The 27,799-nt window shown below is 41.6% G+C and overlaps 1 protein-coding gene across 1 annotated transcript in view; it reads right to left on the minus strand.

Annotated features, from left to right (window-relative positions):
• myo1d (myosin 1D) overlaps positions 1-27,799 on the minus strand; it is a 193,458-nt gene that overhangs the window by 97,412 nt on the left and 68,247 nt on the right. The window contains exons 12-15 of the mRNA XM_049564439.1: positions 14,359-14,429; positions 10,329-10,403; positions 8,075-8,207; positions 7,703-7,869 (exon numbers count right to left, since the gene is read on the minus strand). Coding sequence (XP_049420396.1) covers positions 7,703-7,869; positions 8,075-8,207; positions 10,329-10,403; positions 14,359-14,429 — 446 coding nt within the window. The remainder of the gene's footprint in view (positions 1-7,702; positions 7,870-8,074; positions 8,208-10,328; positions 10,404-14,358; positions 14,430-27,799) is intronic.

Below are 27,799 nucleotides of genomic sequence, written 5' to 3' on the forward strand. Positions count from 1 at the left end.
ATGACTTGTGGGAGGAGATGTTGATGGCGCTGCACGTGCGACCCACTGGCGGTGGATAAACAGGAAACAGCTGATAGCAGGAATTATCAATGCAAACCTGACAGACACTGTAAAGACTGGGGAGACAAGGAATTGCGCGCCCTCCTTGCCCTTGCAAACAAAGAGGCCATTAACCGTCAGATGACGGGGACGCTGAAGATGGGCCGACTTATGAGAGAATCGCAAAAGGACTGACCAGCCGCGGCTTCCCTCCCACGTCACTGTTTATGTCAGATGCTGAGCTACACGTTTTGTTACTTGCTCACGCCCCCCATTGCCCCGAAAAAGGCACATTCTGTATGAACAAAATTAAGCAGGCGGCATTTTGCTGCACTCTCCGATTTTGTTTTGATACTGCCAATGCTGAAAAAAGACTGATTGGGCTTTCCTGCAAATTTGCACAATTCCTGTTTAAAAAGGGCTACAGTCATGTTCGCGTCAACAAATGCAATCAGTGTGTATTTCTCTCAGAGTCCACTCTTTAAACAAAGGGAAAATACTGCAAAAATACCTCAACAATGTGCCTGACTACATCTCATTTTGAGACCAACACAGATGGGCACAAGTACATTTGATTTACACAATGTAGGCGCTGGACGGACTGGACTAAAATGGTGCTAGGTGTAGGATCGGCCCTATACCTGCTAAATATCAGTATATTAGTATGCTGACATTTAGCTCACAATGTGGCTGCAGACACTCAGTGTTATTACTTTATTTTTATTGCTTTTTATTAGGTTGATACAGATTAAACACCACAAACATCGTCAGCAAGGGATAAATCACATTGTCACAGCACAACCTAAAATCCAGACTCTTATTTCTTAGATTTATGCATCCTGTGTTTTCTGTTGTTGAGGGAAAAAAAAATACTTTTCAGTCCTCAGATCATATTATATCTGAAAGAGGGGAAAAAATATGCCTTGGTATAATGTATACTGTTCTATAGATCTTCTTAATTACTAAGAAAGCATGAGTCTTTGCTCCTGGCACAGTGCCCTGGAAATCACATCATTTAGCACATGAAAAAGGGGATTAATTATTGCACAGTGCACCTGCAGGCCAGCGCAGGGGGTGAGGAGTCAAATTACACTCTTAAGAGTCTTTTCAGTGCTATAATTAGACTGAAATACGAGAGCTTTTAAGGCCTAATATTCTTTTTTTCAACCAGCAACCTTATGGTCTCAAAGACCTGTAGAAGCCTGCTACAAGAGTCATAGCACTGAGACTACATTCAGTCATGAACGGATAAATTTAAGAATGATTATGTATTGTTAAACTTCAGGCACAGCTTGACGGAGCTGAGTTTGTCCTGATACAACTTGTGCTGCTGTCATGGTATAAAATTTCCTCCTGTATTATTATGAGTTTTAAAAAAAAAAAAAATCAAGATTCTTGTGATTTGAGTGGTTTTTTTGCACATGATGAGGTGGTTTCAGGACAGCAGCGATATTCTCTGTTGTCCAAGATCCGAGTGCGTGTTCAACAGACTGCTCCCCTGTCACTTCACAGCCGACCCACTGACGAGGAGGTGATGTAATGCCAAGTCCAAATATATCAGAGAGGGGGGGTTGGAGTGACAGAGCTGGATGACTTGTTAGCATGTTATGCAAAAGACTCATTACCTAATCCTCCGTCCACTGCAGTGGTGTCTACAAGGGCAGTGGGCAAATGTGACAGCTGGAGAATAAGGCTACAACAAGTGTGTGTGTGTGTGTGTGTGTACTGTTAGAAAGGTTACTAAAACATGTGTGTGTGTGTGTGTGTGTTATAATCCATTACCAAAGAACGATTTTAAGATTATTATCATGCTATTTGGATTAAATTCTGGCGAGATATGTGGTGATTTAGGAGCTTGTGACCCAAATTATCATTAAAAAACACATGTAAAATCAGGCTCTCAGGCTTAAGATCTCATCTGTTACACAATGGGTATAGCGTGTTTGTGAGTGAAGCTTTCTGGGTCTTATCTGATGTGATGACACCAGCGTTGTTGCATCACTCGCACTTGTCCTCCGCAGGGAAACACGAGGTGACATATGACACTCTCTAAGGAGCCGTATCTGTCCATTGCTCGGCTCTAAAGTACCTGACCTGACCGACATCGGCCCCTTTGTCCTCTCTCTCTTTTTTTATGAAGCTTCGGACAAGCTGGAGCACTCTTATGAAATATCCTGTGTGAGACAGAGATATTTAGGGCTGCAACTGATGATTATTGTCATCAAAGAGCACCAGGAGATGTCTTCGTACGTCCTGTTTTGTCCGACCAACTGTCAAAAGCCCAAAGATGTTAGTAAAAAGAAGTATAAAACACATAATAAGCTGTAATCCAAGAATATTTTCAATTTCTAGCTAGCTGCAAGTTGTAGTTGCAAGTTATTTTATTGAGTTTGCCTTTCACAAATGATTGAGTTCCCTCTGGTAAACAGCTACGCAGTGTTCATGTGCAGGGCTTTTATTGTGAAAGGTAAGAATGGAAGGGGTAGATCTGGTTTGCACTTTTGTCTTTATCAAAGTTGAAAGGACTAATTAGGTTTGGCAGCTTGGTTTGTACTACTAAGCCACTTTATGATCTGCATAAATCAAGACTGTTTCACTGGAATTGTGTTGCTAGGCAACAGCTTGGGTACGTGCCCACTTCCTGTCAGCTGATGTCGTTCACATACAATGCAAAACATTCCAACAGGAAATACAAAAGGACCCATTTAAAATGTTCATGTTGTCAAGTTTGAAACCATCTGTAGGCGCAACATGACTGGTTGACACCTTTATTTTGCAGTGGAAAGGGTTAGAAAAATGGACCTCGTTCTGAAAAAAAAAAAAAAAAAAAGAACAAAATTTCGGTCAATTTTTCACCATGTAATATTCGCGTTTTGTTATAAAATAGTCATGACAAAAGCAGCTCAAAAAAAATGTTGAAACTGGTTGAGATGGAGCCACTTTGAATTGTTTTATGGTTGAGGAAACAGCATCAATACCTCATACCATCATACTTGTTTTTGGCCATGTCGTTAAGCTAGTTAGCTGTCTCTGTCACGTAGCTGTCTGTTAGTCACTCACTCTGCAGCAGGAAACAGCACTTCAAAATAAAAGCTCTGTGCTGGAAATTCACTGTACTTCAAAATAAAGCGTGTGTTGAAAACTTGATATATTTTCTATATGACTATCTGTCATGGCTAAACTGCTTGAGTCTCTTATAAATGAGCAACTAAAAATTTTTTTAGCTGACAACTGTATTCTAAGTCCCACTCAGTCTGGTTTTAGACAAGTACAATAACGGCTGTAACCTATGTTACAAATGATATCATTACTGCCTTAGATAATAAAAAGTCTTGTGCCGCATTATTCATTGATTTATCTAAAGCATTTGACACTGTTGACCATCATCTTCTTCTGCAAAGACTGCAAAGCATAGGTTTCAACAGCATTGTGTTAAATTGGTTTTCTAATTACTTGAGTGGTAGAACTCAGCGTGTGGCTGTAGATAACTGTACCTCTTCCTTATTAGCAGTAAAAATGTGTGTCCCCCCCAAGATCAGTTTTGGGTCTTATTTTATTTTCTATTTATATAAATAATTTCGGTATGGATTTAGATCCAACAAAAGCTCATCTCTATGCAGATGACACAATATTGTACACCTCTGTGACATCATTGCAAGAGGCAATGAACTTACAGTCTGCCTTTAATCAGGTACAAAAATCCCTTGTAGGTTTAAAGTTGGTATTAAATGCTAACAAAACAAAATCCATGGTTTTCACACGCTCACGTTCTCCTCCTGATTATAAGATTTTAACACAAAATGGTACTCCAATAGAGAGGGTAACCTCCTACAAATATCTATTTAGCTGGATGACAAATTATCCTTTGGGGTCCATATTGAGAGCCTTTTAAAATAACTCCGACCTAAGTTAAGTTTTCACTTTAGACTAAAGAGATGCTTTCCATACTCAGCAAGGAAAAGATTGATGCAGAGCACATTCTTATCAGTGTTAGATTATGGTGACCTAATTTATATGCATTCTTCTTCCTCTTTATTAAAAAAAACTAGATGTTCTATATCATTCAGCCTTGCGTTTTGTTACAGGTGCAGCAGCTAGGACTCACCATTGCACTCTGTATGAAACGGTACAATGGACCTCTCTATCCCTTAGAAGGAAATTTAATTTGTTACGTACACATTACTTACTTACTTACTTTTTATTGCAAAAGCACTAATGGGTAAATTACCTCTCTACATTTTAAATCTGCTTACATATCATATTAGTGTTTACAGCACACGTTCATCAGAAAAAATACTATTAACCACTCCTTCAACAAGAACAGAACTCGGTAAAACAGCTTTCTCTTCATATGCACCATTCGCCTGGAATGAATTCCAAAACACCTTAAATCTGAAGTCACTTCCACCTTTCAACATGTTTAAAAAACCTTTTAAAATCAACCATTACTGAACAGTGTCACTGCTTCTAACTTGGTGCCTTTAACAGTATGTCTGTTTTGCCTTGTTATGTGTCTTACTGAGTGTAATGTGTTCTCACTGACTTTGTGTTCTAGTATGTTTAGTATGTGAGACTTGTGTTTTCGTGGTTTTAGTATGTGCCCATTGTCTTGTCTTTTGTGTTCTTGTAACTTTTGCCGCCAGTCTTGGCCAGGACTCCCTGGAAGAAGAGCTACTTTAACTCCTGGACCCTTCCTGATTAAATAAAGGGGGGGGGGGGGGGGGGGTCAGTGTCAGCACCCTGCAGTCATTAAGAAAGGGAGGCGGAGTTACCGTCCTCCTGCTGCTGATATCAGGTGAAGTGGCTGCAGCTGGCTTGACTGCAGTGTGTGTTTCGAACTGGACTAGAGTTTGGAACAATAGTTTGGAGCTGCAGGTATGGGGGTCCGTGGGGTTTTTGATAGCCAATTCAAATTTGACAAACAGATCAGTGCTGTTGTCAAAACTGGCTTTTTCCAGCTACGTCTTTTAGCCAAAACCAAGCCCTATTTCTCAGCTGCAGACTTTGAAAGGGTGATCTATGTCTTCATAACCACCAGATTAGACTATAACTCCCTTTATGTTGGCCTGGTTCAGTCCTCCCTCAACCGTCTACAGCTCATCCAGAACGCTGCTGCTCGCCTCCTCACAGGCAAGAAAAAGCGTGACCACATCACGCCAGTTTTAGCCTCCATCCACTGGCTCCCGGTCCGTTTTCGTATTGGTTTTAAACTTCTTTTAAGTGTTTTTAAAGCCCTCAACGGTCTACCCCTCTGTACCTCTCTGAGCTCCTTTTGAGCCACACCCCAAACAGAACCTTAAGGTCTTCGGACCAACTACTGTTGGTGGTGCCAAAAACCAGACCAAAGTCTCGAGGTGACAGAGCCTTCCCAGCAGCTGCCCCCAGGCTCTGGAACAGCCTCCCCCTTCACATTCGGTCATCCCAGTCCCTAGAGACGTTTAAATCCTCCCTAAAAACCTTTCTCTCCCACCTGGCGTATCATTCAGCCTGAGCACGATGATCTCAAGTTGTTTTTTTTTCCCCTTTCAATAGTTTTTTTGTTTGTTTGTTTGTTTATTTTATATACTTTCTTAATCCCCCTGAGGGGAAATACAATTTTTTCTCTCTTTTCGTCATTAACACACAGGTCCGAAAGACACACACATGCACAAACAGGACCTATACATGCACAAAGTGGAGAGATGTCAGAGTGAGGGGGTTGCCTTGGTCAGGCGCCCCGAGCGGTTGGGGGGTTCGGTGCCCTGCTCAAGGGCACCTCGGCAGTACCCAGGAAGTGAATGCTCCATATTTGGTCAGGACAGGACAGGGACTCGAACAGGCGACCCTCCGGTTCCCAAACCAAGTCCCTATGGACTGAGCTACTGCCGTCCCACTGCACTGTTTGCTCTGTTTTCTTATCATTGTTTTCTACATCTATTCTATTTTTATTATTGATGTTGTTTTAAATGTGCTCTAGAAATAAATCCTGACGTGGGTGGATGATGACATTTACTTCACGTGGACCAAAGTGGACCCTCGCAGACACACAGATGCTGGAAACTCTTTACCCACCTGGCACTTACATCTTGATCTACCTTGTGTTTCTAATCCTATTCATTTCTTCTGCATGCTGTCTGTCCTAATGTTTTTTGCTGTATTTCCTGTTTGTCTAAATGCATTATGTAAAGCACCTTGAATTGTCTTTAATTATGAAATGAGCTAATAAATTTGCCCTTTTTTTTAGATTTGAGTCTTATCTTTTAATCGCACACCATTTACTTGCATACTAATAATTTGGTTTGTCATGTCAAATACTGTACAAAAATGGGTCAAATATATGGAATCCTTAATGTTACATGTTTCTGTTATTTTATATATACATATATATATATATATATATATATATATAAATACTGGCCCAAAATATCAGATTTTTAAGCTCTTAAATATCAGTCTTGGTATCTGCCTCCGAGGTCTATAATCAGTACTCTGCTTGCAAGCAAATGAGAGCTAATTGTGATGTAAACAGACTTGTTATGTCAAGTGTTTGTGCTTCCACATGAATAAAACATGAGTTATCAATGCAGGTCATTGACTAGTAGTTGTTTGCTACTTTACCACATTAAAAACAGACTAATGTTTGCAGCACATTAAATGTTTAACAACAATAACTCTCTCTAGTAATTATAATCCAGCCTGCTTTTAATCAAGGTCAGAGGACAAAAATATTACGCTCGTAGGAAACTGACAAAAGCGAGTGCAAAAAAAAAAGATGATAATTAAAAGATTATCTTTTTGAATGGCTGCTGGAGATGTAACTGATGAGCTGCAGGATTAGATTAGATGCGAGCTGATGGGGGTTACACAACAAACATTTACAACCCACAGTTAGGGAATGTCAAGTAATATCCTTCATGGTTGCCCACTGCACGGCTTCAGGGATTCAGCATGTTTGTCCAGAGCGTGTGAGGTGAGGGAAGGAGTGTTACCTCATCACTTCTGCTGGCCAGATTTTAAAGATAGTGCCATGAGCAAACATTTAACCTTCAAATCACAACCCTGATGTCACGAAATATGCCTAGAATTTGGGTAATAGTTATTCAAAGGCATGACTTAGTGGACAGTTAGTGGACAATTCACCCCAAAATCAAAAATACACTCTTTTCCTCTTACCTGTAGTGCTGTTTACCAATCTAGACTGTTTTGGTGTGAGTGAGTGTTGGAGATCTCAGCTGAAGAGTTGTCTGCCTTCTCTCCAATATAATGGAACTAGATGGCACTCAGCTTGTGGTGCTCAAAATGCCAACAAAATTACAGCTAAAAAAACCTCAACATCAAAGTCTCTTTCCAGAAACCATGACCTGGTTACTCAAGATAACCCACAGACCTTGTTATGAGCAGTTTCATGTAGGAACTATTTTCTTTCTGATGAACTACATCTTCGCGCAGAGGAAGGCACGCTACTACTGCTAGCTCATCTGGCACCACGGAGCGAGCTAACGTTACAGCGAGGACGCCATTAATCCTTGTGTCTCTTGCTGTCACAAGCCCCTCTTCCATGAGTAGATGAACGCGTTCTTGCAACCTGACATGTAATAACTGAAAAGGTTCAGGAGGAGCGAGATATAACTAATTAAAACTAGGTTTATCACATGGCTCTAAGTGATTATTATGTTGTGGGTACCTCTGTAGAAAGCGAGGGTACGTCTGTCTGTAGGCGAAGCCAGCACGCCGCACTCTGACGTTCTCCAGCAGCCCGAGGTACTCCACCTGGTGACGGCAGCGCTCCTGCTCGAAGAGTAGAGGGGACTTGACATCGTTGGGTTTGATGCAGCGAACATAGTAGGGTTCCTACAGAGGGAGACAGTGTGTTAACTACTGGACATGTATCTAACATGAATTCAGCATGCAAGACCCTGTGCAGAGAATCTCTGAGGCTGCATGAAAGCTATTTCAGAATTTGGAAGTTGGAAAATAATTGCTTAAATTTGTTCAGCCTGAACTACAGCCTTGTATGCAATACTTGTCAAATGGTTTATCCGTCCTGACTCCTCACCTTGGAGGCCAGGTTCTCCACCAATGAGATCATGGAGTTTTTAAAGAGCGTTGCAGCTGTCAGTGGTCGTTTGGTGACCTCAGTGATGCTCAGTTTGCCCTCGGGCCACATCCCTTTCAGTACTGGGTTAGAACTGGAAACAAGAAAGATACAGGTGTGTAAGTAGACATAACAACACTTAAATGACTACTGAGCACAATTCTGTGGTTTTGGCCATCTAACATTCATCAGGCATTGTGAAAGAGGTTTGTTCCAAGTTTTCAAGTACAAACATTTTAACCTCGAGACCCCAGCTTTTGTTTGGTGTGAATTTTTATTTGTCCTGGCTATTTGGGATGAGAAGGACCTGGTGAGTGTAAAAAATGAAGCATTGTTTTTGAACAGTGAGTAGGTTTTGGAGAAAATGATGTCCTCATGTGGGAACAATGAATTTATTTTAAATAGTCACAAGTGTGTAAACCAAAAACCACCTTTTTTCCATACAAAAACAAGACCATGACAAGCTAAAAACAGATCTTGATAATTAAAACTAAGACGAAATCGTAGGGCTGGGCGATAAATCGATTTTATCGATTAATTCGAATTTGTAGTTTAGGTCAATTTGTGTTAATGAAAATCGAGTTTCTCTTTAACATCCGCTACTGACGCTCCCCGCTGGGCTCCCGTAGTTCAGAGTAGGCTCCCCCCCTCCATGCGCTTGATACACAAACATCATGGCAGCGAGCGGGGAAGAACTCGTTCCCAAGAAAGGGAAGGAGTTCGGTTTTGTGGTGTCAGACACAGAATAAACAGCACCCCGCTGCAAAGTGTGTCTGTTGGCTGTTGCTCCCCAAGGTAGCAGTACTACCAATTTACTGCAGCACCTCAAACAGAGGCATGCTGCCGAGTGGGAGAGGTGTTGCTCCCTATGAAAATATCCCTATTCAAGTGCTTGAATTTGTTATCTACGTAACAACACCTGAATGCAACACAGGCTCTTCTACATAGACGTGTGTGTGTGTGTGTGTGTGTTTGGTGCCATGCTGCAGGTTCGGGCCAGGCTCGGTTATAATTGTCTCGGACTCAGGAAAATGCGTCCCGGGGCAATATAATGGTAGGGGAAACACTGCCGTATGATGGGAAAGGGGTCCGGTGGAAAGCGATCACAGATGCAGTCGCGATGTATCTTGCAAGAGATATGGTGCCCATATTTATCGTGGAAAAGCCGGGGTTTATTCACATGCTGAAAGTTTTGGAGCCCAGGTACGTGCTACCAGGCCGCAGATATTTCTCTGAAAATTGATTTTAAGTAGAGGGGGAAAATCGATTTAAATCGTGAATCGGATTTGTTGTGAAAAAATCGGAGATTATTTTTTTTAGGCCATATCGCCCAGCCCTACGACATCAATGTTTCATTTTCGTTGATGAGACGAGACGTGATGAACATGTCAGTGGTTGACTATCGGAAATTGAAAGCCGTGAACAGCCGTGCTCGCAATTATCTTCAATTTTGACTAACTGACAGTTTTATCTTGTTACTGTTGCTAAAATTGGTAAAAATCATTATTCCATATCAAACAACAAACATTAGAAAACATAAATAAACAAGTTTCAGCCATCAAATTTGTTCAGGTTTTGTCCCTGAGTTTGTGTCAGGATCAGCTGTAGACTGACTTGGCAGAGATAGCCATCATCTTGTTTTTAAATGGATTAGCGTGCTGTGCTTCTGCTAAAACTAGATGGAGCAATAAAGTGTCCACTGACAAGGACAACAGGTCTGAGTTAAGCAGAGTGAAGTTTTAGGTCAAGCAATCCCAACGTGTAATGTCCTCATATGAGAACGCAGGATCGTAGGAGGTTTTGGGGCACAAGACTGCTACCTTGCACAATTTGTATTTCACTTCAGACTCTGGATACACTAAACCAGGAAAAGGTGTTTCCATTAGGTCATTAGGACCCACGTTAAAACACATTTGGATGCTATCCAAACGTGTTGCTTTTGACCTGAGTTAAGAGCATCATAAAATGCACATTAGACAGGTCGGGAATTACTAGACCTCACATTTATATTCAGCAGAGGAAAAGCGCCAGAGGGTTGGAGGAGAGGAGGAGGATGAGAGCCGGCTGAGAGGAGATTAGCTGTACTAGTCCTGTGCTGTTCTTTCTGGAGGGGTGTCATGTAATCAAAGTGCTGCAAGGAGTACAGTGAATACAGTGTGTGGAGGTGATTGAAGAGGTGTGTATCACTTTGTGTGAGCGTGTGTGTGTGTGTTACCTGTTGTATAGCAGTCTCTTGAAATCCTGGAACAGAGTGTCTTTGTTCTTATCAATAAAACCCACCACTGAGTACCTGTGAAGAGAGGGAGGAAGGTAAATGCACATACATGCTGCTTACTGTTGTTAGCCAGTAGCATCATAACTACATGATTACTTTAACCTTTACTTACAGATAAGTCTGAATCATCCTGCAACTACCAATTTACACTCAGTGGCCACTTTATTACATACACGGCTCTGACACTGGCCCCAGAACAGTCTGACTTCTTTGCAGCATGGATACAACAAGGTGCTGCTTCGTGTTGACGTGACAGTATCGAGCAGTCGATGCAGATCTGTCAGCTGCACATTCATGCAGTGAATCTCCCGCTCCACCACATCCTAAAAGTGCTGCTTTATTAGAGATCTGGCGTCTCTAACCCTAACCCTAACCCAGGCCACTGGAGTAGCATGAACCCATTGTCATTGGTAGACGTAGATTGAGATGAGAGTGCGTTTTGAGATGGTGCTTTATCCTGCTGGACGCAGCCACTAGAAGATGGGCAGACTGTGAACACAAAGGATGCACATGGCAACCAACGATACTTAGGCTGAGGCATTCAAACCACGCTCAGTATCAGCACTTTGGTATTTTTCAATCTGGACCCTGTTTTCCATGTTTTTTTTCTAACTAATGCGAACAACAGTTTTTGAAACTGGTCCGGTGGTGAGTGAGAGGGCTGCAGATACAGTAGCAGCTGCGACACAGGCTACAATGAAACCACATGGGGCACATAGGGATGCACGGATCCAATATCTGGATCGATTATCGGCCCGGATATCATCAAAATAGATGGATCAGGTATTGGAAAATGCAGCCTATACCTGAGGCGATCCTTTCCCTTTAAATCTATTGCGACACGAGCTACGTCATACGTCATGGAGTGAAAGAGAGAATCTGCTGTGTGGAGGTATTTCACACTATTTAACTGCTGTTAGACAATTGTTTATTTTTGTTAAGTAAATAGTTCATCATTGCATTAATGCTTCATCTTGTTTCATTTGATCTTAGGAAAGAACTGTGTAGTCATCAATGCCTGATGCCTCTAGTCTTTTCTGTTCTACATGTAAAGGCTTTAGCTTTTTAGGTCAACCATGGTATCGGATTGGTATCGGATATCGGCTGATACTAAAAGCCACAGCATCTGGATCGGTATTGAAACTGAAAAAGCTGGATCGGTGCATCTCTAGGGGCACATACGTCAATGTACATCCCATAAAAGTGCTTGTTTTTGCCACAGGCAGGCTCAGGTTGTTATTCTAAGTGTGTGACAACTTAATGGAAAGGATCCCTACAGAGATAGAGCTTTGTGTTAAAGAGTAAGATCCTGTTTGTTCAACCAGAAACAGCCCCGAAATCGCCATCGCCAAACTCACCAGACTCCATTCAAATAATCAGGAATTTTAGCATGTATAGAGTCAGCATATTTTCACATCTAACTGGGTGAATTAGGCGTTTATTTTAACCCGACCACTGTTGGAGATTGTTGGAACAGTGGAAAGGCAAACCAAGACTGTTTTTGCAAGTTTTATTTTGCTTCTGTCGCCTCTAAAAGAAGTGTGCTTTACGATGATAAAATTATTGTTTATTTAAATGAAGTCTGGTGGGGTGGCGATAGCGAAAAAAAGGGTTGAACAAAAAGGGTCTTACTCTTTAACAAAATGGACTATCACTATAGGGATCCTTTCCACAAAGTTGTCAGACACTGAGAATGATAAACTGAGCCTATCAGTGGCAAAAACAAGCACTTTATGTGGATGTGCAGCCCTGAGTGGTTCCATTGCAGCCTGTTTACCCCCCCGCTCAATACTAATTTCAAAAAAGTTGCTCTGAGCAGTCACTTGGACACAAAAACATGTCAAAATAGAGTCCAGGGTTAAAAAAAAAAATCAAAGTAATCCTTTAAAGTTGTGCAAAGAAGATGTCCCCCACACTGAATCACAGGCAGGATGGAGCCTTGCTGATCTACTCAAGCAGGGTTGTTTGAGTACATCAGCGGTTTCCGAGATACTTTAACCACCTCACCATCAAAGTCATTTACATCTCATTTATTCTCCATTCTGATCTTCGGTCTGAACAACAGCTGAACCTCCTGACCAGGTCTGAGCTCAGTCAATCAAGCCATAACGAGCAGCTGTACCTAATAAAGTGGCCACTGGTTGTATAAACTGTGGTTTGATCTAAATATAAGCCCATCCTTACAGCCCGTGTCAATATACACTTGAATTTAATGTGAGCTGTTAAGTGATGAACCTGCTATAAATAGCAGCGCTGTTCTGCGGCATGCTGGGAGATGTGTGCGGCACTCTGCCTCCTGCCTGGTCTAAGTGGCTCAGGGATCAATCAGGCCTGCCAGTCAGGCTCCTCTGCCTGAGCCCTCCCCTGGGTGGCAGACACTTAGCCCTCACAAATGGGCTCAACACGTTTCACTGAGAGCACTTTTTGGGGGCTTAGCGTGTGTGATTTATTCATTTGAATGGTGTCCATACACTTTGGGGATTGGAAAGTGCTGCTGTCATTTTGGGGGACGTCAGGCAATGAAGATGTCATTTAAATGTTCAAGTGTGCACAGTGTGTGTGTGTGTGTGTGTGTGTGTGTTTCTGCGTCCTTATGTTTTGAATGTGAAGCAGGGGCAAATTGCTGGCTGTTCCACACAGAGGGTTATTTTTGATGCATTTCAGTTGTTTTATTTCACGACTGCAGATTACAATGGGATCTTTTTTAGTCCAATGATTCATCACGCCTGTGTGCCTGCTTTAAATTAGCACCCAGGCTGAGTAAAACTCTTCTCATGAGGGGAATTATCAAGAAATGAATGTGCATGAAATAATCTTTCAATTATTCCTCATTCACACTGATCAAGAGGAATCTACATGGGTTATTAAATGTTGTGTGTTCTGTTAGCAGAAAATTCAAATTAGTTATTTAGTTTGCACTATTGTGTGACTTTGGTGAATCTGAACTAACCCTTTTAAAAGCAAAGGTCACACAATAGCAAAAAAAAAATATTGGTCGAGGCAGTGTTGACCAGCAGCTCCTGTGATCAGCAATGTTGAATCACTGTTTTTCTCAAGCCTACTTCTTCAAACTGGGGGCGAGCTGACTAAAATCTACTGTTAGTAATTTATTCTCTATGGATACCCCATACAACCCTACTTCAAAAACTCTGAACTATCCCTTTAGCCCTTTATGACCTACCATAGAACAAGTCTGCCAGAGCACATCTTTACATTTTTACATGCTGTAGTGCCATTTTTGGAGCAATTTAATGTGCTTTACATCAATACAACCCTTAAATCCCAAATTTTATTAGTATGTATGGATATATATATATTTTACACATATTTTGTGTGCCCTGGGACACAATGAATGCATGATATGTTAGTGTAACTCCTCTGGTTTTATATGCAAAAAGAATTATTGCTCTATCTTATTTGGTTGCAATTCTACCGGCATTTAAAAATAGATAAGCAAATGGGATTGCAGGCACTCCTGTAGGTATTAAAGAGCTATGATAAAGTGTGCTGTGTTCTCACACTGTGGGTGACTGATATTGGACAGTTTTATTTGTGCAGAGAAACGGAAGTTCCCCATATGTGTTTTTATATTTACAATAACTGACCTAAAGCATTACTGTACATAAACTAAAGGGTCAAAGGAGTGATGTATTCCTTCTCAGAAAGTAACTGCATGGTGGCAAATATTCATATACAGTGGGTTGAATAGATCTGGGATATGAAAAGAATATTTGGCCAACATCTAGTCATAGAGTGTGAATGAGTGGTGCTCCCACATCTCCAAACAACCGTCGAGTTTCATTCAGGAACCCAAACTCCCATCTGCTCCTGAAGCGGCCAAAAGTACAAGCCTGTGGTTTCAGTAGGCAGCTCTGAGGCATGAATATGTAAAAATGTACAAATGTGGGAAAAGGAGCATGAATCACCGGTAAAAGCTTTTCCTGAATAAATAAAACCTTAAGACACTTACACCACATCTCCTGCGTAGTGCCTGATGCGAAAGTCTCTGTCAAACTCCAAACTCTTGTCAGTTGGTGAGAGCTGCAGAGGCAGAAAAAACAGAGAGCAGAGTGAGTTATACTAAAGGGCATCTCAGAACAAAGTATTAAAGTATTAACTGTGTACTTTTTCTGCCTCTTCAGACTAAATTAAAAGACGTTCTGCCTCCACTACATGTTGTCTCGCTGCTCTTTGTTCTGAATAAACAACGTCCAACCATGAAAGTAACCAACGTCTTTCTGGTAACATATAAGGAGCAGTTGTTTTGCTGCTGTCAGACCTGTGAGATTCACTCTTTGTTCTAACCATGATAAATTATGCAGAGAATCATCATCTGGTCTCTGAATGTTAACCATTAAAGTTAATAGTGTTGTTTATATGGATGAAACCAAGTGCTTTCAATGCAGAGACCTAATGATAGATGAATGCAGTTGTATGCAAAAGTTTAGGCAACATTGGTCAAATTTTTATGTACGGTGAATACTTATGTACTAGTCCATACCCATTGAGTACAGCATACCATACCATGACTTAGTCATACCAAAAATTAGACAAAAAACAAAAACATTGGTCCACAGGGGGAGCCACAGCGATCGGTTGCATTTTAGCCATTTTGAAGCATTTTTCTGTTGTTATAGCGCCACCCAGTTGCCAATTAGAGTTAAATTTCTCCAGTCACCTTGAGGCGTCCTGTTCTACATATCTACCAAGTTTAGTATAAATCCATATGGCGGTTAGGCCTAGATAAGAAATGAGCTCTCTAGCGCCCCCATTTTGTTTGATGGGGTCAATAATGGAGGGGTCCCCTCAGATTATGTGTGGTCATATGCCTACAAAGTTGCGTGGTGATGGGTGAAACCCTTGAGATGTTATACACCTTTATGTGATGAGCCACGCCCTCCGCAATATTCATTGCCTTATAGAAGCTCAGTTTTAGGAAGTTTTCCAACTTTTGCCAAGAGGGAACTTTAGATATTGGTCCCTAGATTATGTTCACCCAGTTTCATGCAGATCGCTCAAATTTCCTAGGAAGAGATCCATTTGAAGAGTTTTTCAAAAAATTCAAAATGGCGGAAAATCTATATAAGCGGAAGTTATGGGTTCTTGAGGCAAATGTGTTCCTCATGAGGAGAGGCATCTCTGTGCAAAGTTTCATGTCTCTACGACATACGGGGCATGAGATATGCCCATCCAAAGTTTGCAATTTCAGTCGGTTGCTATAGCGCCCCCCTTTGGCCAATTGATGTAATATTGCTTCATTGGCATCCTCCCATGACCCTCTACCACTGTGCCAAATTTCTGATTCTAACTGAATCCATTCTTCCCTCTACCTGTGAAATATTCCTGTGCCACTGGCTGCAACACAGGCCCAAAGCATGATCCATCCACCCCCGTGTTTAACAGTTGGACAGGTGTTCTTTTCATTAAAGTTGTATTTTAACTGTAATTTTAACTTCTGATGCTGAATTTAGTGGTGAGGACACAGGAAAGGTTTCTTCTGAAGGCCCTTTCCATGAAGGTCATATTTGTACAGGTGTGTCTGCACAGTAGAACAGTGCACCACCACTCCAGAGTCTGATGAATCTTCCTGCAGGTCTTTTGCAGTCAAACAGGGGTTTTGATTTGCCTTTCTAACAATCCTACGAGCAGCTCTCTCAGAAAGTTTTCTTGGTCTTCCAGACCTCAACTTGACCTCCACCTGTTAATTGTCGAACAGCTCCCTGAAAACACTTTGCTATCTTCTTATAGTCTCCTCCTGCTTTGTGAGCATCAGTTATTTTAGTTTTCAGAGTCCTAGGCAGCTGTTCAGAGGAGCCCATGGCTGCTGATTGACGGGACAAGATTTCAGGAGTCAGAGTATTTATGAAGCTTTGTAATTTGCATCACCTGGCCTTTCCTAAAGATGACTGTGAACAAGCCAGAGCCCTAACAAGCTAATAAGCTAATAAGATAATAATATCTGAGACCCTGGTAAAAGGTGAGGTGAGGGTAATGAAAACCAGAAACTGAGCAATGCAACTGCACAATCATTTTCTTTCATGTGCATGTATTTGTTTTTATTTTCCCATTTTACATCAACCGTCACGTAAAGAGAGCATTGATATAAAGCAGACATGGGGGAAAGTCACACATGTGCAAGTCACAAGCAAGTCTCAAGTCTTTACCTTCAAGTCTCAAGCAAGTCCCAAGTTAGTTGTAATAAGAATCAAGCAGGTCAAGTCAAGTCCCTGAGCACTATAAGTCAAGTAAGTCAAGTCGAGTCATTGCTCGGGTCAAGCAAGTCACAAGTCAAGTCATATGTCACATACAGCAAACATCTCCTCACGATCTGCTAGCTACATGTCCTCTGAATATGCTGTGGAAAAAGTCCGGTCTCCGTAGGCAGCCCAGGCTCTGCAAATCAGTATGAGACCAGGGAAAGCAGGCACACACACATGAACGCGGTGCCCATGTCTCACGGTCTTGTGCAAGTGTGCAAACGTGAGCGCGGTACACAGAGAGGCAGTCAGAGCTACAGGCTACAATGAGGCTAAAAACAGAGTTCAAATGACGTTTTTCCAAACAACTTTTTATGTCGGGGCTTCAGGACACTTGGATCACTACGGACGAGCAGTATGGAGATATTTTGTGGTTTCAATTATGTGTTTTTGGACGTTTGAATCTGTGGCGCCGTCAGCCTCCATTAGGTGGAGTTTTGTTGCTACCTCCTCTCCCCTTGGATCTCTGCAAGTGTTGTGAGGACTCTAAAACTTCACCTGAGCCTCCCTCAGCATATGGGTGAGTAGATAATGGCTGAATTTTCATTTTTGGGTGCAATATCCCTTGAACAGGTGTGTAAATCCAGGGTAACTAGCAGCTATCGCTCGTTCATGACAGAGTCAAGGAGCAAGCTCCGTTGTGTTTGATAACATAGTGGAACGTAAACAGAAGTGACGCCCAACAGTGCTTACCGTGCCTTTAATACTGAATTAAAGCCAAGTCCTTCCGAGTCATTTGTCTCAAATCAAAGTCAAGTCTCAAGTCATGAATGCAAAGCCAAAGTCAAGCAAGTTAGTCAAGCAAGTCTCAAGTAATCATATTTGCAACCTGAGTCGGACTCAAGTCAAGTCATGTGACTCGAGTCCCCCATCTCTGGTATTAATGATAAAAGAATGTCAGCAGGGTCTTCACATTCATTTTAACCATGCAGGATGCTTTTGGGAAACACAACCCAGATTAGGTCTAAAGTTCTAATTTGTGTGAATTGCCTGAATCAACCAAGTCTGCAGCTCTACTGTACCTATTACATAAAACATATTCTAGAGGACAAAGTAAAACAGTACGTAGCAGATTCTGATCTACTGAGACAAATAGGACAGCTGTCCTGAAGTAGGGAAGAGAAGCCTCTTCTAATAAATGGTGGCTATAATAATTCAGTATTATTTGCAAGTTGCTACGTAGTTGTTTTCACCTCCCTGATGTTTCCAATGTGCAGCTTTCCCACATCAAGACAGTTTGGGTAAAGCATCCATCCTGGAAATTTATCCTAAAAATTAAATATCAAACAAACTGTTCGCTTCCTTAAGCAGCCCTTTTGTTATGTCTCTATACAGGTCAAACCAAAACGCTCAGTATGATTTGCTTAAACTGCAAAAGCTACTGCAACAGCAGATGCAGTGATGCGGAAAACACCAACACTGTCAGGGTGGATAAAGTCTCACAGAAAAGAGGAGGGGAGCAGGGAGAGCCAGAGAGAGTAAGACAGGAAGGAACGTGCACAACGTGATGAATAAAATCCAAGAATCGGGGCAAGAGACGGTGAGACAAGGACTGAGGAAGAGGAGGAGAGATGAATGTAGTGTGATGGGAAGAGACAGCGCAAGCAAAAAGAGAGTGTGAAAGTGTGTGTGCGATAGTGATGCCTGTATGTAGGCCAGCTAGCAGGAGAGCAGCAAGAGAAACATGAATGGAAATGCAGAGGGGTCCGTCACAGCTTCTGACGAGCATGATTAGGCTTCCTGTTTCATCCGCAAAGCTGCCAGTGACAAGCAAGTTTGACGTGACGTGTTGTGAAGAGTAAAGTTGTGTAAGTGTGGAATTCTCTCAAAGTATTATGCTGACAACAGAGATTAGAGGGAGACAGGAGTGGAGAGAAGTATCCTGCACTCTCACAACAGTCCCGCAGAGAGAAGTGATTAGCATATAAGAGCAGAGGGCTACAAGAGTGCGAGAAGCAGTGAGATTACAGCGAATGATGACTCGGGGAAAAAAAAGATTGATGTCTAAATGAATATACAGATACGTTACAAAAGCTAAAAGCATGTGGACATCCCTGTGCACCTTTGCTCCATTTAAAGACCTGGTTAAATGAAACATACATTCCTAAATTTAAATCCTGTGTCCCTGTGTTAAGTTATCATTTATCTCTAGTTATATGCCAAATATATCCGATTCTTCTTCATTAAAATCCCTGTCTTTTCCCCTTCTGTAAAACTAGATAAATGGTTTCAAATGTTTGATGATTCATCATGCACTCAGGGGTGTTTACAAAAGTCCACAAGACTTTGGGCGACTAGCTAAATAGCTACACCGGTCATATAATACCGCGCTTCCCTAATAAAGAAGTAAAGCTGGCCTACATTAGTTAACTTTCATTTAAACAATACAAATTATCTAAAGCACACATTACCTTGACTTTGCATGTGGGGTACTGCATGCAAAGGCCTTATTGCCTTACGCACGTGGCAAGTGGAGGTTACAGCCATCAGTCAGCTGTAGCACAGGTTGTCAGATTCAGTTAGATTCTGTGATGCTGCACTGGTGTTGCATGGTATACTGGTACCAACGGTAGGCCGCGGTACTGAAACACCACGGTACATACAGTACAGGCCAAAAGTTTGGACACACCTTCTCATTCAATGCGTTTTCTTTATTTTCATGACTATTTACATTGTAGATTCTCACTGAAGGCATCAAAACTATGAATGAACACATGTGGAGTTATGTACTTAACAAAAAAAGGTGAAATAACTGAAAACATGTTTTATATTCTAGTTTCTTCAAAATAGCCACCCTTTGCTCTGATTACTGCTTTGCACACTCTTGGCATTCTCTCCATGAGCTTCAAGAGGTAGTCACCTGAAATGGTTTCCACTTCACAGGTGTGCCTTATCAGGGTTAATGAGTGGAATTTCTTGCTTTATCAATGGGGTTGGGACCATCAGTTGTGTTGTGCACAAGTCAGGTTAATACACAGCCGACAGCCCTATTGGACAACTGTTAAAATTCATATTATGGCAAGAACCAATCAGCTAACTAAAGAAAAACGAGTGGCCATCATTACTTTAAGAAATGAAGGTCAGTCAGTCCGGAAAATTGCAAAAACTTTAAATGTGTCCCCAAGTGGAGTCGCAAAAACCATCAAGCGCTGCAACGAAACTGGCACACATGAGGACCGACCCAGGAAAGGAAGACCAAGAGTCACCTCTGCTTCTGAGGATAAGTTCATCCGAGTCACCAGCCTCAGAAATCGCAAGTTAACAGCAGCTCAGATCAGAGACCAGATGAATGCCACACAGAGTTCTAGCAGCAGACCCATCTCTAGAACAACTGTTAAGAGGAGACTGTGCGAATCAGGCCTTCATGGTCAAATAGCTGCTAGGAAACCACTGCTAAGGAGAGGCAACAAGCAGAAGAGATTTGTTTGGGCCAAGAAACACAAGGAATGGACATTAGACCAGTGGAAATCTGTGCTTTGGTCTGATGAGTCCAAATTTGAGATCTTTGGTTCCAACCGCCGTGTCTTTGTGAGACGCAGAAAAGGTGAACGGATGGATTCCACATGCCTGGTTCCCACTGTGAAGCATGGAGGAGGAGGTGTGATGGTGTGGGGGTGTTTTGCTGGTGACACTGTTGGGGATTTATTCAAAATTGAAGGCACACTGAACCAGCATGGCTACCACAGCATCCTGCAGCGACATGCCATCCCATCCGGTTTGCGTTTAGTTGGACCATCATTTATTTTTCAACAGGACAATGACCCCAAACACACCTCCAGGCTGTGTAAGGGCTATTTGACCAAGAAGGAGAGTGATGGAGTGCTGCGGCAGATGACCTGGCCTCCACAGTCACCAGACCTGAACCCAATCGAGATGGTTTGGGGTGAGCTGGACCGCAGAGTGAAGGCAAAGGGGCCAACAAGTGCTAAACACCTCTGGGAACTCCTTCAAGACTGTTGGAAAACCATTTCAGGTGACTACCTCTTGAAGCTCATGGAGAGAATGCCAAGAGTGTGCAAAGCAGTAATCAGAGCAAAGGGTGGCTATTTTGAAGAAACTAGAATATAAAACATGTTTTCAGTTATTTCACCTTTTTTTGTTAAGTACATAACTCCACATGTGTTCATTCATAGTTTTGATGCCTTCAGTGAGAATCTACAATGTAAATAGTCATGAAAATAAAGAAAACGCATTGAATGAGAAGGTGCGTCCAAACTTTTGGCCTGTACTGTATGATGCCATAATGTTGGAGTACTGTAGTACTACTGTACCTCACTGTGCCACTACTGTGGGATAAGTTCAAAGTCCAGTCACAAGAGGGTGAGTGTCCATGCGCTGTCCAATAACGGCGCGCACTGGCCACCTGGCACTCAATATGCTGCTGCAGTGGTTTGTATCCAGTGACATTTCAGGTATTCGCTGAGCTACTGATGATCTTTAAGCAGTGAAAGTTATTATTTATTTCTTTTTACTTGTAGGCTAGATTTGTTTATATATGCTACAGTGATTTATTTTCCACAGAGCTCTACGGTGCGAGCATTTTATTTGCATTTGCGACTAAAAATATTTTTGTGCGAGCAAAAGAAACCATTCAGGAGCACGCTGTGCCAGTACAGATTTCAACCAGCAGCAGAAATGAAAGGCGAGCCGTTCACATTTCTCTCTCTGTGGCAGGTAACGGTCCACAAACCTCCCCGCACTGAAGGGACTGTTCTTTACTTATGAAGGGACTGTTCTTAACTTGTCAGGGGAGGAGGGTGGCTGGTTGATTTTTATTTTATTTATTTTATTTTGATCCCCCCTATGTTAATCACTTATTGATGCTGTTTTTGAAGTATGAATAAGTCAATAAGTCATTTATTCCATTGAAATATCAGTGATGTATTATAGAGAAGTGATTCATCTTTTTATAAATGACAAAAGGCACATCTGCCTCATTTTTGCTGTGGTATCGTGATACTACTCAGAACCGTGATACCTGCACTGGTATCGTACCGTGGGTCCCAATTTTGGTACCGTGCCAACACTATGCTGCACACGGCTGTTCGTTAAGAAATATGTACAAAACTTATCTGCCTGTGAAACATCAAATAGTTTTTATATTTCTGTTATTCACGGATCAAACAACAAGGTCAATTAGTGAGCATTTGATGTGCTGGTAGATTCTATTTATCACTTTAAAAAAGAGCCAGGCTTGCTGCGTCCTGATTCCAGCTCCACACTACAACATGACATTCACCAATCGTTCCAACTTGCTTTTGGAAAGAGAGCAAATAAGCAAATCACCCAAAATGTGGACGTATTTCTCCTCAGCTAGAGCACATAATTATATTTTACACAATAGCACCAACTTGTACAACAGTCTGGCAAAGGCTGTCCTGTTTCAGCATGACAATGACCCCGTGCACAAGCCAGCTGTCTGCCACAAGTCTGACCCCTGATCCTCACTGTGGGAGTTGAAAAAGGCAAAGTATGAGATTGCCAAATGGGGCGATGCATGGTGGGCAGTAACCGGGAATCAAGCTGGCTAAAAGCGCTCTGGTGGGCGTGGTGGGATAACAATGACTACAAAAACAACCACAATGACTTTACAGCATCAGGGCTTGAGGTCAATAGGTGAAGCCGCCCAAGACAGAAAGCACTGGAGAAGAACTGTGCTCCACTAGTCAAGTAAGTGGCAAGCCAACTCCATAAAGAAATGGTTTTCTGAGTTAGGTGTGGAAAAACTTGGCTGGTCTGCACAGAGTCAACAACTGGGATGAAGTGGAATGCTCACTAATGCTCTTGTGGCCAAATGGGAGCAAATCCCTGCAGCCAGGTTTCAAAATCTTGGAGAGGTCTTCGCTGAAGTGTTGAGGAGGTTATAGCTGCAGATTAATGCACATGGTTTAGAATGAGGTGCATTACAAAGACATACATTCATTGGCCACTTTATTACGCACACCTTGCTAGTACTGGGTTGGACCCCTTTTACCTTCAGAATTCTTGGTGTCATAGATTCAACAAGGTGCTGGAAACATTCCTCAGAGATGTTGGTCCATATTGACATGATGACATCACACAGTTGCTGCAGATTTGTCGGCTGCACATCCATGATGAGAATCTCCCGTTCCACCACATCCCAAAGGTGCTCTATTGGATTGAGATTTGGTGACTGTGGAGGCCATTGGAGTACAGTGAACTCATTGTCATGTTCAAGAAACCAGTTTGAGATGATTTGAGCTTTGTGACATGGAGCGTTATCCTGCTGGAAGTAGCCATCAGAAGATGGGTACACTGTGGTCATAAAGGGATGGACACGCTCAGCAACAATACTCAGGTAGGCTGTGGTGTTTAAACCATGCTCAGTTGGTACTAAGAAAATCTCCCCCACACCATTACATCACCAGCAGCAGCCTGAACCGTTGATACAAGGCAGGATGGATCCATGCTTCCAAATTCTGCCCCTACCATCTGAATGTGGCAGCAGAAATCCAGACTCATCAGACCAGGCAACGTTTTTCCAATCTTCTATTGTCCAGTTTTGGTGAGCCTGTGTGAATTGTAGCCTCAGTTTCCTGTTGTTAGCTGACAGGAGTGGCACCTGGTGTGGTCTTCTGCTGCTGTAGCCCATCTGCTTCAAGGTTGGACAAGGTGTTGTTGCTTCAGAGATGGTCTTCTGCACACCTTGGTTGGAACCAGTGCTTATTTGACTTCCTGTTGCCTTTCTATCATCTTGAACCAGTCTGGCCATTCTCCTCTGACCTCTGGCATCAACAAGGCATTTTGGCTCACTGGATATTTTCCCTTTTTGGGACCATCCTCTGTAAACCCTAGAGATGGTTGTGTGTGAAAATCCCAGTAAATACTCAGACCAGCCCGTCTGGCACCAACAACCATGCCACGTTCAAAGTCACCTTTCTTCCTCATTCAGATGCTCCGTTTGAACTTCAGCAGCTCGTCTTCACCATGTGACTAAATGCATTGAGTTGCTGGCTGATTAGCTATTTGCGTTAACAAGCAGTTGAACAGGTGTACCCAGTAAAGTGGCTGGTGAGTATGTGTGTAATGTGTGCTTGTCCACATAGTTTTGGCCCTGCAGTGTACCCAGAGTTGCAGCAAAGGTGGACAGTGGGCTGGAGGAACAGAAGGGAAGTAATAAAGAAAAACACAGCCATCAAATAAAACTTTTACAGCCACACAGCCGTCTACCTCGATGCTATTCCCATCAGCAGAGCCAACACAGAATGTTCCATTACTTTGGGACTTTGTGAAAATGTTGAATGACTCATCGGAGAATCAGACACACACACACCCGCTCAGAGACACACACGCACCCACTCTCAGACAATCAGACAGACAGACAATGAAATAAGGAACAATCCCGTATGAGAGGAAATATCGCAAACACAATAAAAGCCTTGCAGAAACGGAAAGATTTCAATCAGAGAGCTGAATGAATCAGTCAGCCTTGATTCAGATCCAAAGCCCGAATCAAAACCACACAGGGCCGCACCATGAGAAGAGAAACTCCTCAGTGAAATCACAAAACTATTTACCTCCCTGGCACTTCAGAAATCCACTGAAGCATTGAAGTGTGTCCAGTAATATTCTCTGAAGTTTTTATCGCCAATAGTAATGAGCTCAGCAAACAAAGAAAAGAACAGGTTATTAAACAGGATTATTTAATGTGGACACTTAGCAACACTTTCTGTAATTTAGAGCTTTAGAGCTCCAAACACTATTCCAATAAAGTCTTAATTTCAAGCCTGTGTGGAGATTGGACTGTCTCAAGATTAGGAGATAATCTATTTGCACAAAAACACACACACACACACACACACACACACACACACACACACACACACACACACACACAAATAATACAAACAACACTTGCAGGAACCAAACACATGAAAGCACACAGACAAACACACACCAAGCAGAGAGACAAACAGATGCACTATCAGACAGACAGCCTGCATCTGCTGGAAGCCGCACTGCCCCTCATCCATCACAATCAGTTACACTCCAACACACACACACACACGCACACACACTGTACACACACTTAACCAGACACACATCTTGGCAGCATTATTATTAGCACCTCCTCTGTGTTTGGGATCCAGCCTGGTGTTAAGACCGAGGGTGTGATGGTCGTGTGTGTGTGTGTTTGGGGAGGGAGGGCAAACAAATAGAAGCAGAACAAGGTCAGAATGGATGAGGAGGGGAGGAGTGTGAGGATGAGCCAACAGGCCAGAGAGACACTTTTCTAAAAGGAAATAATCATGACCATCATCAATAGATCATTTTACTACTTATACGACAGCACTGGCTCCTCAGAGATACTGTAACATAAATCATGGACACAATTATTCCAGGACACACTGGCAGATGTTGTTTTTAGTCTTGAAATAAGTAGACGATTCATCTCTAAAATTTAAAAGACAAAAATGTATTTTATTATTATATTTAAAATAATTTGTTGATGATGTTCTATATATAATCCCTCTGAATCATCACTTATGACCCACTAGAAGTGCGTGGCGGTCATAGACTGTGGTGTATTTTTCTGCAGGGACTCCGCCCTTTGCCTGTGTTTTCTAATTTTATTTTCATTTTTTGTACACGTTTATGGGCGTGTCCCCCCAAGTGAGGCTGTGGCTTTATAAAAAAGGTGGCAACCAGGCGCCAGACCATAAGCAGCAGGCATTGAAGAGACACTGCGCCAAAAAAAACCCCTCAAATACAGCATGTAAATCTGGGGTTGGCTTTTACGTTCCCTTTCACTGGCGAGCATGTTCATGTGCGTAGTACACATTTAAGCAAAAATGCCAAAAATTTGCTGGTTGCAGCTTCTTTAAATGTTAAATTTTGTTTTCAATCACCGTAAATTCAACATCTCTTGTTTATGGACAAAAAATGCAATTAAAACATCATTTTGGACAATTTGCATTTTTTTTTGACATTTTAAAGACAAATTAATCAATGAAACTGATATTGAAAATAATTATTAGTTTTAATCCTTATTGTTTTCTACATTTGCATTGATGTTTATGTCTTTTATGTTGCCACTGCACATGTAGTCTGTGCTTGTTAGAAGAGTTTTAGAGCCTTTTGGAAACTTTTGTTCACATAAAGTTGTACGTTTTTGTTTTAAAAAAAGAAAGAAAACTTCAAAAAAAACCCAAGTAAAACAGTTTGTCTTTATTTTCATGACTGTGTATTCCCCCCTTCATTTACAAGAAAAATGCTCAAGGAAATTAAAAAGGAAACATATAAAATAGCAAATATACTAGTATAGCGAAATCTCAACAAATGTTTAGTGTTGGTATTATTACCAGAAATCTGTTCTTGCCTTAAGTTCAGTAAAACAGAAACTTAACAGGACAGTTCGCCCTGAAGTCTGCAGAGTGTTGGAGATATCGGCCGTAGAGATGTCTGCCTTCTCTCCCGTATAACGAAACTAGATGGCATCGACTCATGGACGAGAAGCTCGTGCTCATGAGCTGTAACGTTAGCTAGCTCAGTGGTGCTAAGTGAGCTGGCAGTGTATGCAAGCTTCCTCCTGCGCGGTGATACGGTTGGAGAGTGTAGTTGGCTAGAAAGAGTTATATCACTCTGCAACTCACACCAAAACAATCAAGACTGATAAACAGCACTACAGGTAAGAGGAAAAATATGTATTTTTGATTTTGGAGTGAACTGTCCCTTTAATGGTGGCCAGTCCAAACCCTGACACCAGCAGCTGAAATCAGTGCATGGAGAAAACAAATAAATTGCTCCTTTTAAAAATAACCGTAGAGCAACACACTTGACCCCTAGTTGTTGTGAAAATGCTCGTGATGCTAATTCAGGCAGTGAAACACAGTGATTATACCGAGTAGCTTCAGGCGAACCACTTCATGAATGTAAAGCAGGCACGGTGCAGAGAAAGAGCAAACTCAGCAAGCTTTGCCAGGACCAACAAAAACTTACACGACAAATAAGCAGCAGCATGATTATTTTTCAGATTAATAGTTTGGCCTCTTAAAATGTGAGACCATAGTGGAAAACACTGCGTTTCACAGTCTCCTAAAGCTCTAAAGGTGATCATGATCATCAGGTTGCAACGGTCCAAACGTAGAGATTTCCAGTTTACAACATGTAAGATGAAGACAAGGAGACAATCTTATGAGAATCTGTAACCAAGGTTTTCTTTAAAAATACTTAAATTATTAGTCAATTATCAAAAAGTTGCTGATTTTCTTCAGCTGATCAGTTAATCCATTAACCAAATGTGTTCAGCTCTACTACATACGTCGACGAAGCAATCTTTTTAAGGGGAGACAGCCCAGGTGAATAGCGTAACATCTGAAAAAATGTGCATGCAGACTGAAATTAAACCAAGCTCTTCTAATGCAGTGACTTTAAACAATGGTGAGTAAGAAAAAGTACAAATAATTTGTTGAGTTATGAATGGAGGAAAGTCTGCTAGCCGCTAGGCTAATTTATGCAATATAAACATGGTTTAGCTAATAATGGGTCACTAGCAAAAAAAAACCTGACATGTCCCTGAACCTTTTTATTACCGAGCTGAATTATTTATCTTTGTTAAATGATCTTGTTGTTTTATGGCTGTTTAAAGTTTAAAATAAACTTTACTGCCCTTAAGCAGCTACAGTTTTGTTTTTTTTTTACATTATTTATGTGTTGATTTTGTCTTTTATGACCAAAAGCAAAAAAGAAAGGGGTTGAAGCTTCTTCTCTAATCGATCATGTTATATGATCATATGATATCTTCTCATATCGATCGCAGGCCCATAAATTGCATCGTATCAAAATCGTGGCACACTTTGTAATATCAACAAATATTGTATCGTTGTCAAAAGAATCGATATGATATCGTACCATTATGAAACCAGTGATTTACAGCCCGAGTAAGTGCTACTGAAGTTTAGCTTTTTGTCTCAGAGAATGAGAAAAATGGCCTTTAAATATATGTGTTGTTAAATTCCAAACATTTATAGACAAAAATTAGAGACAACAGGGGAAAAACAGAGATATCACCTTGAAAATCTCAAAACTGACCAGTGCATGTTTTCACCTGGATTTCTTGCCTTAAAAACTGTGAAGTTGCAAAACCAAAAATAATAATTCAGTTATCTACAGCCATCTTAGCCTTTACAACAC

The sequence above is a fragment of the Epinephelus fuscoguttatus genome, linkage group LG20, assembly GCF_011397635.1.
Source record: "Epinephelus fuscoguttatus linkage group LG20, E.fuscoguttatus.final_Chr_v1".
In the NCBI taxonomy this organism is placed as follows: domain Eukaryota; kingdom Metazoa; phylum Chordata; class Actinopteri; order Perciformes; family Serranidae; genus Epinephelus; species Epinephelus fuscoguttatus.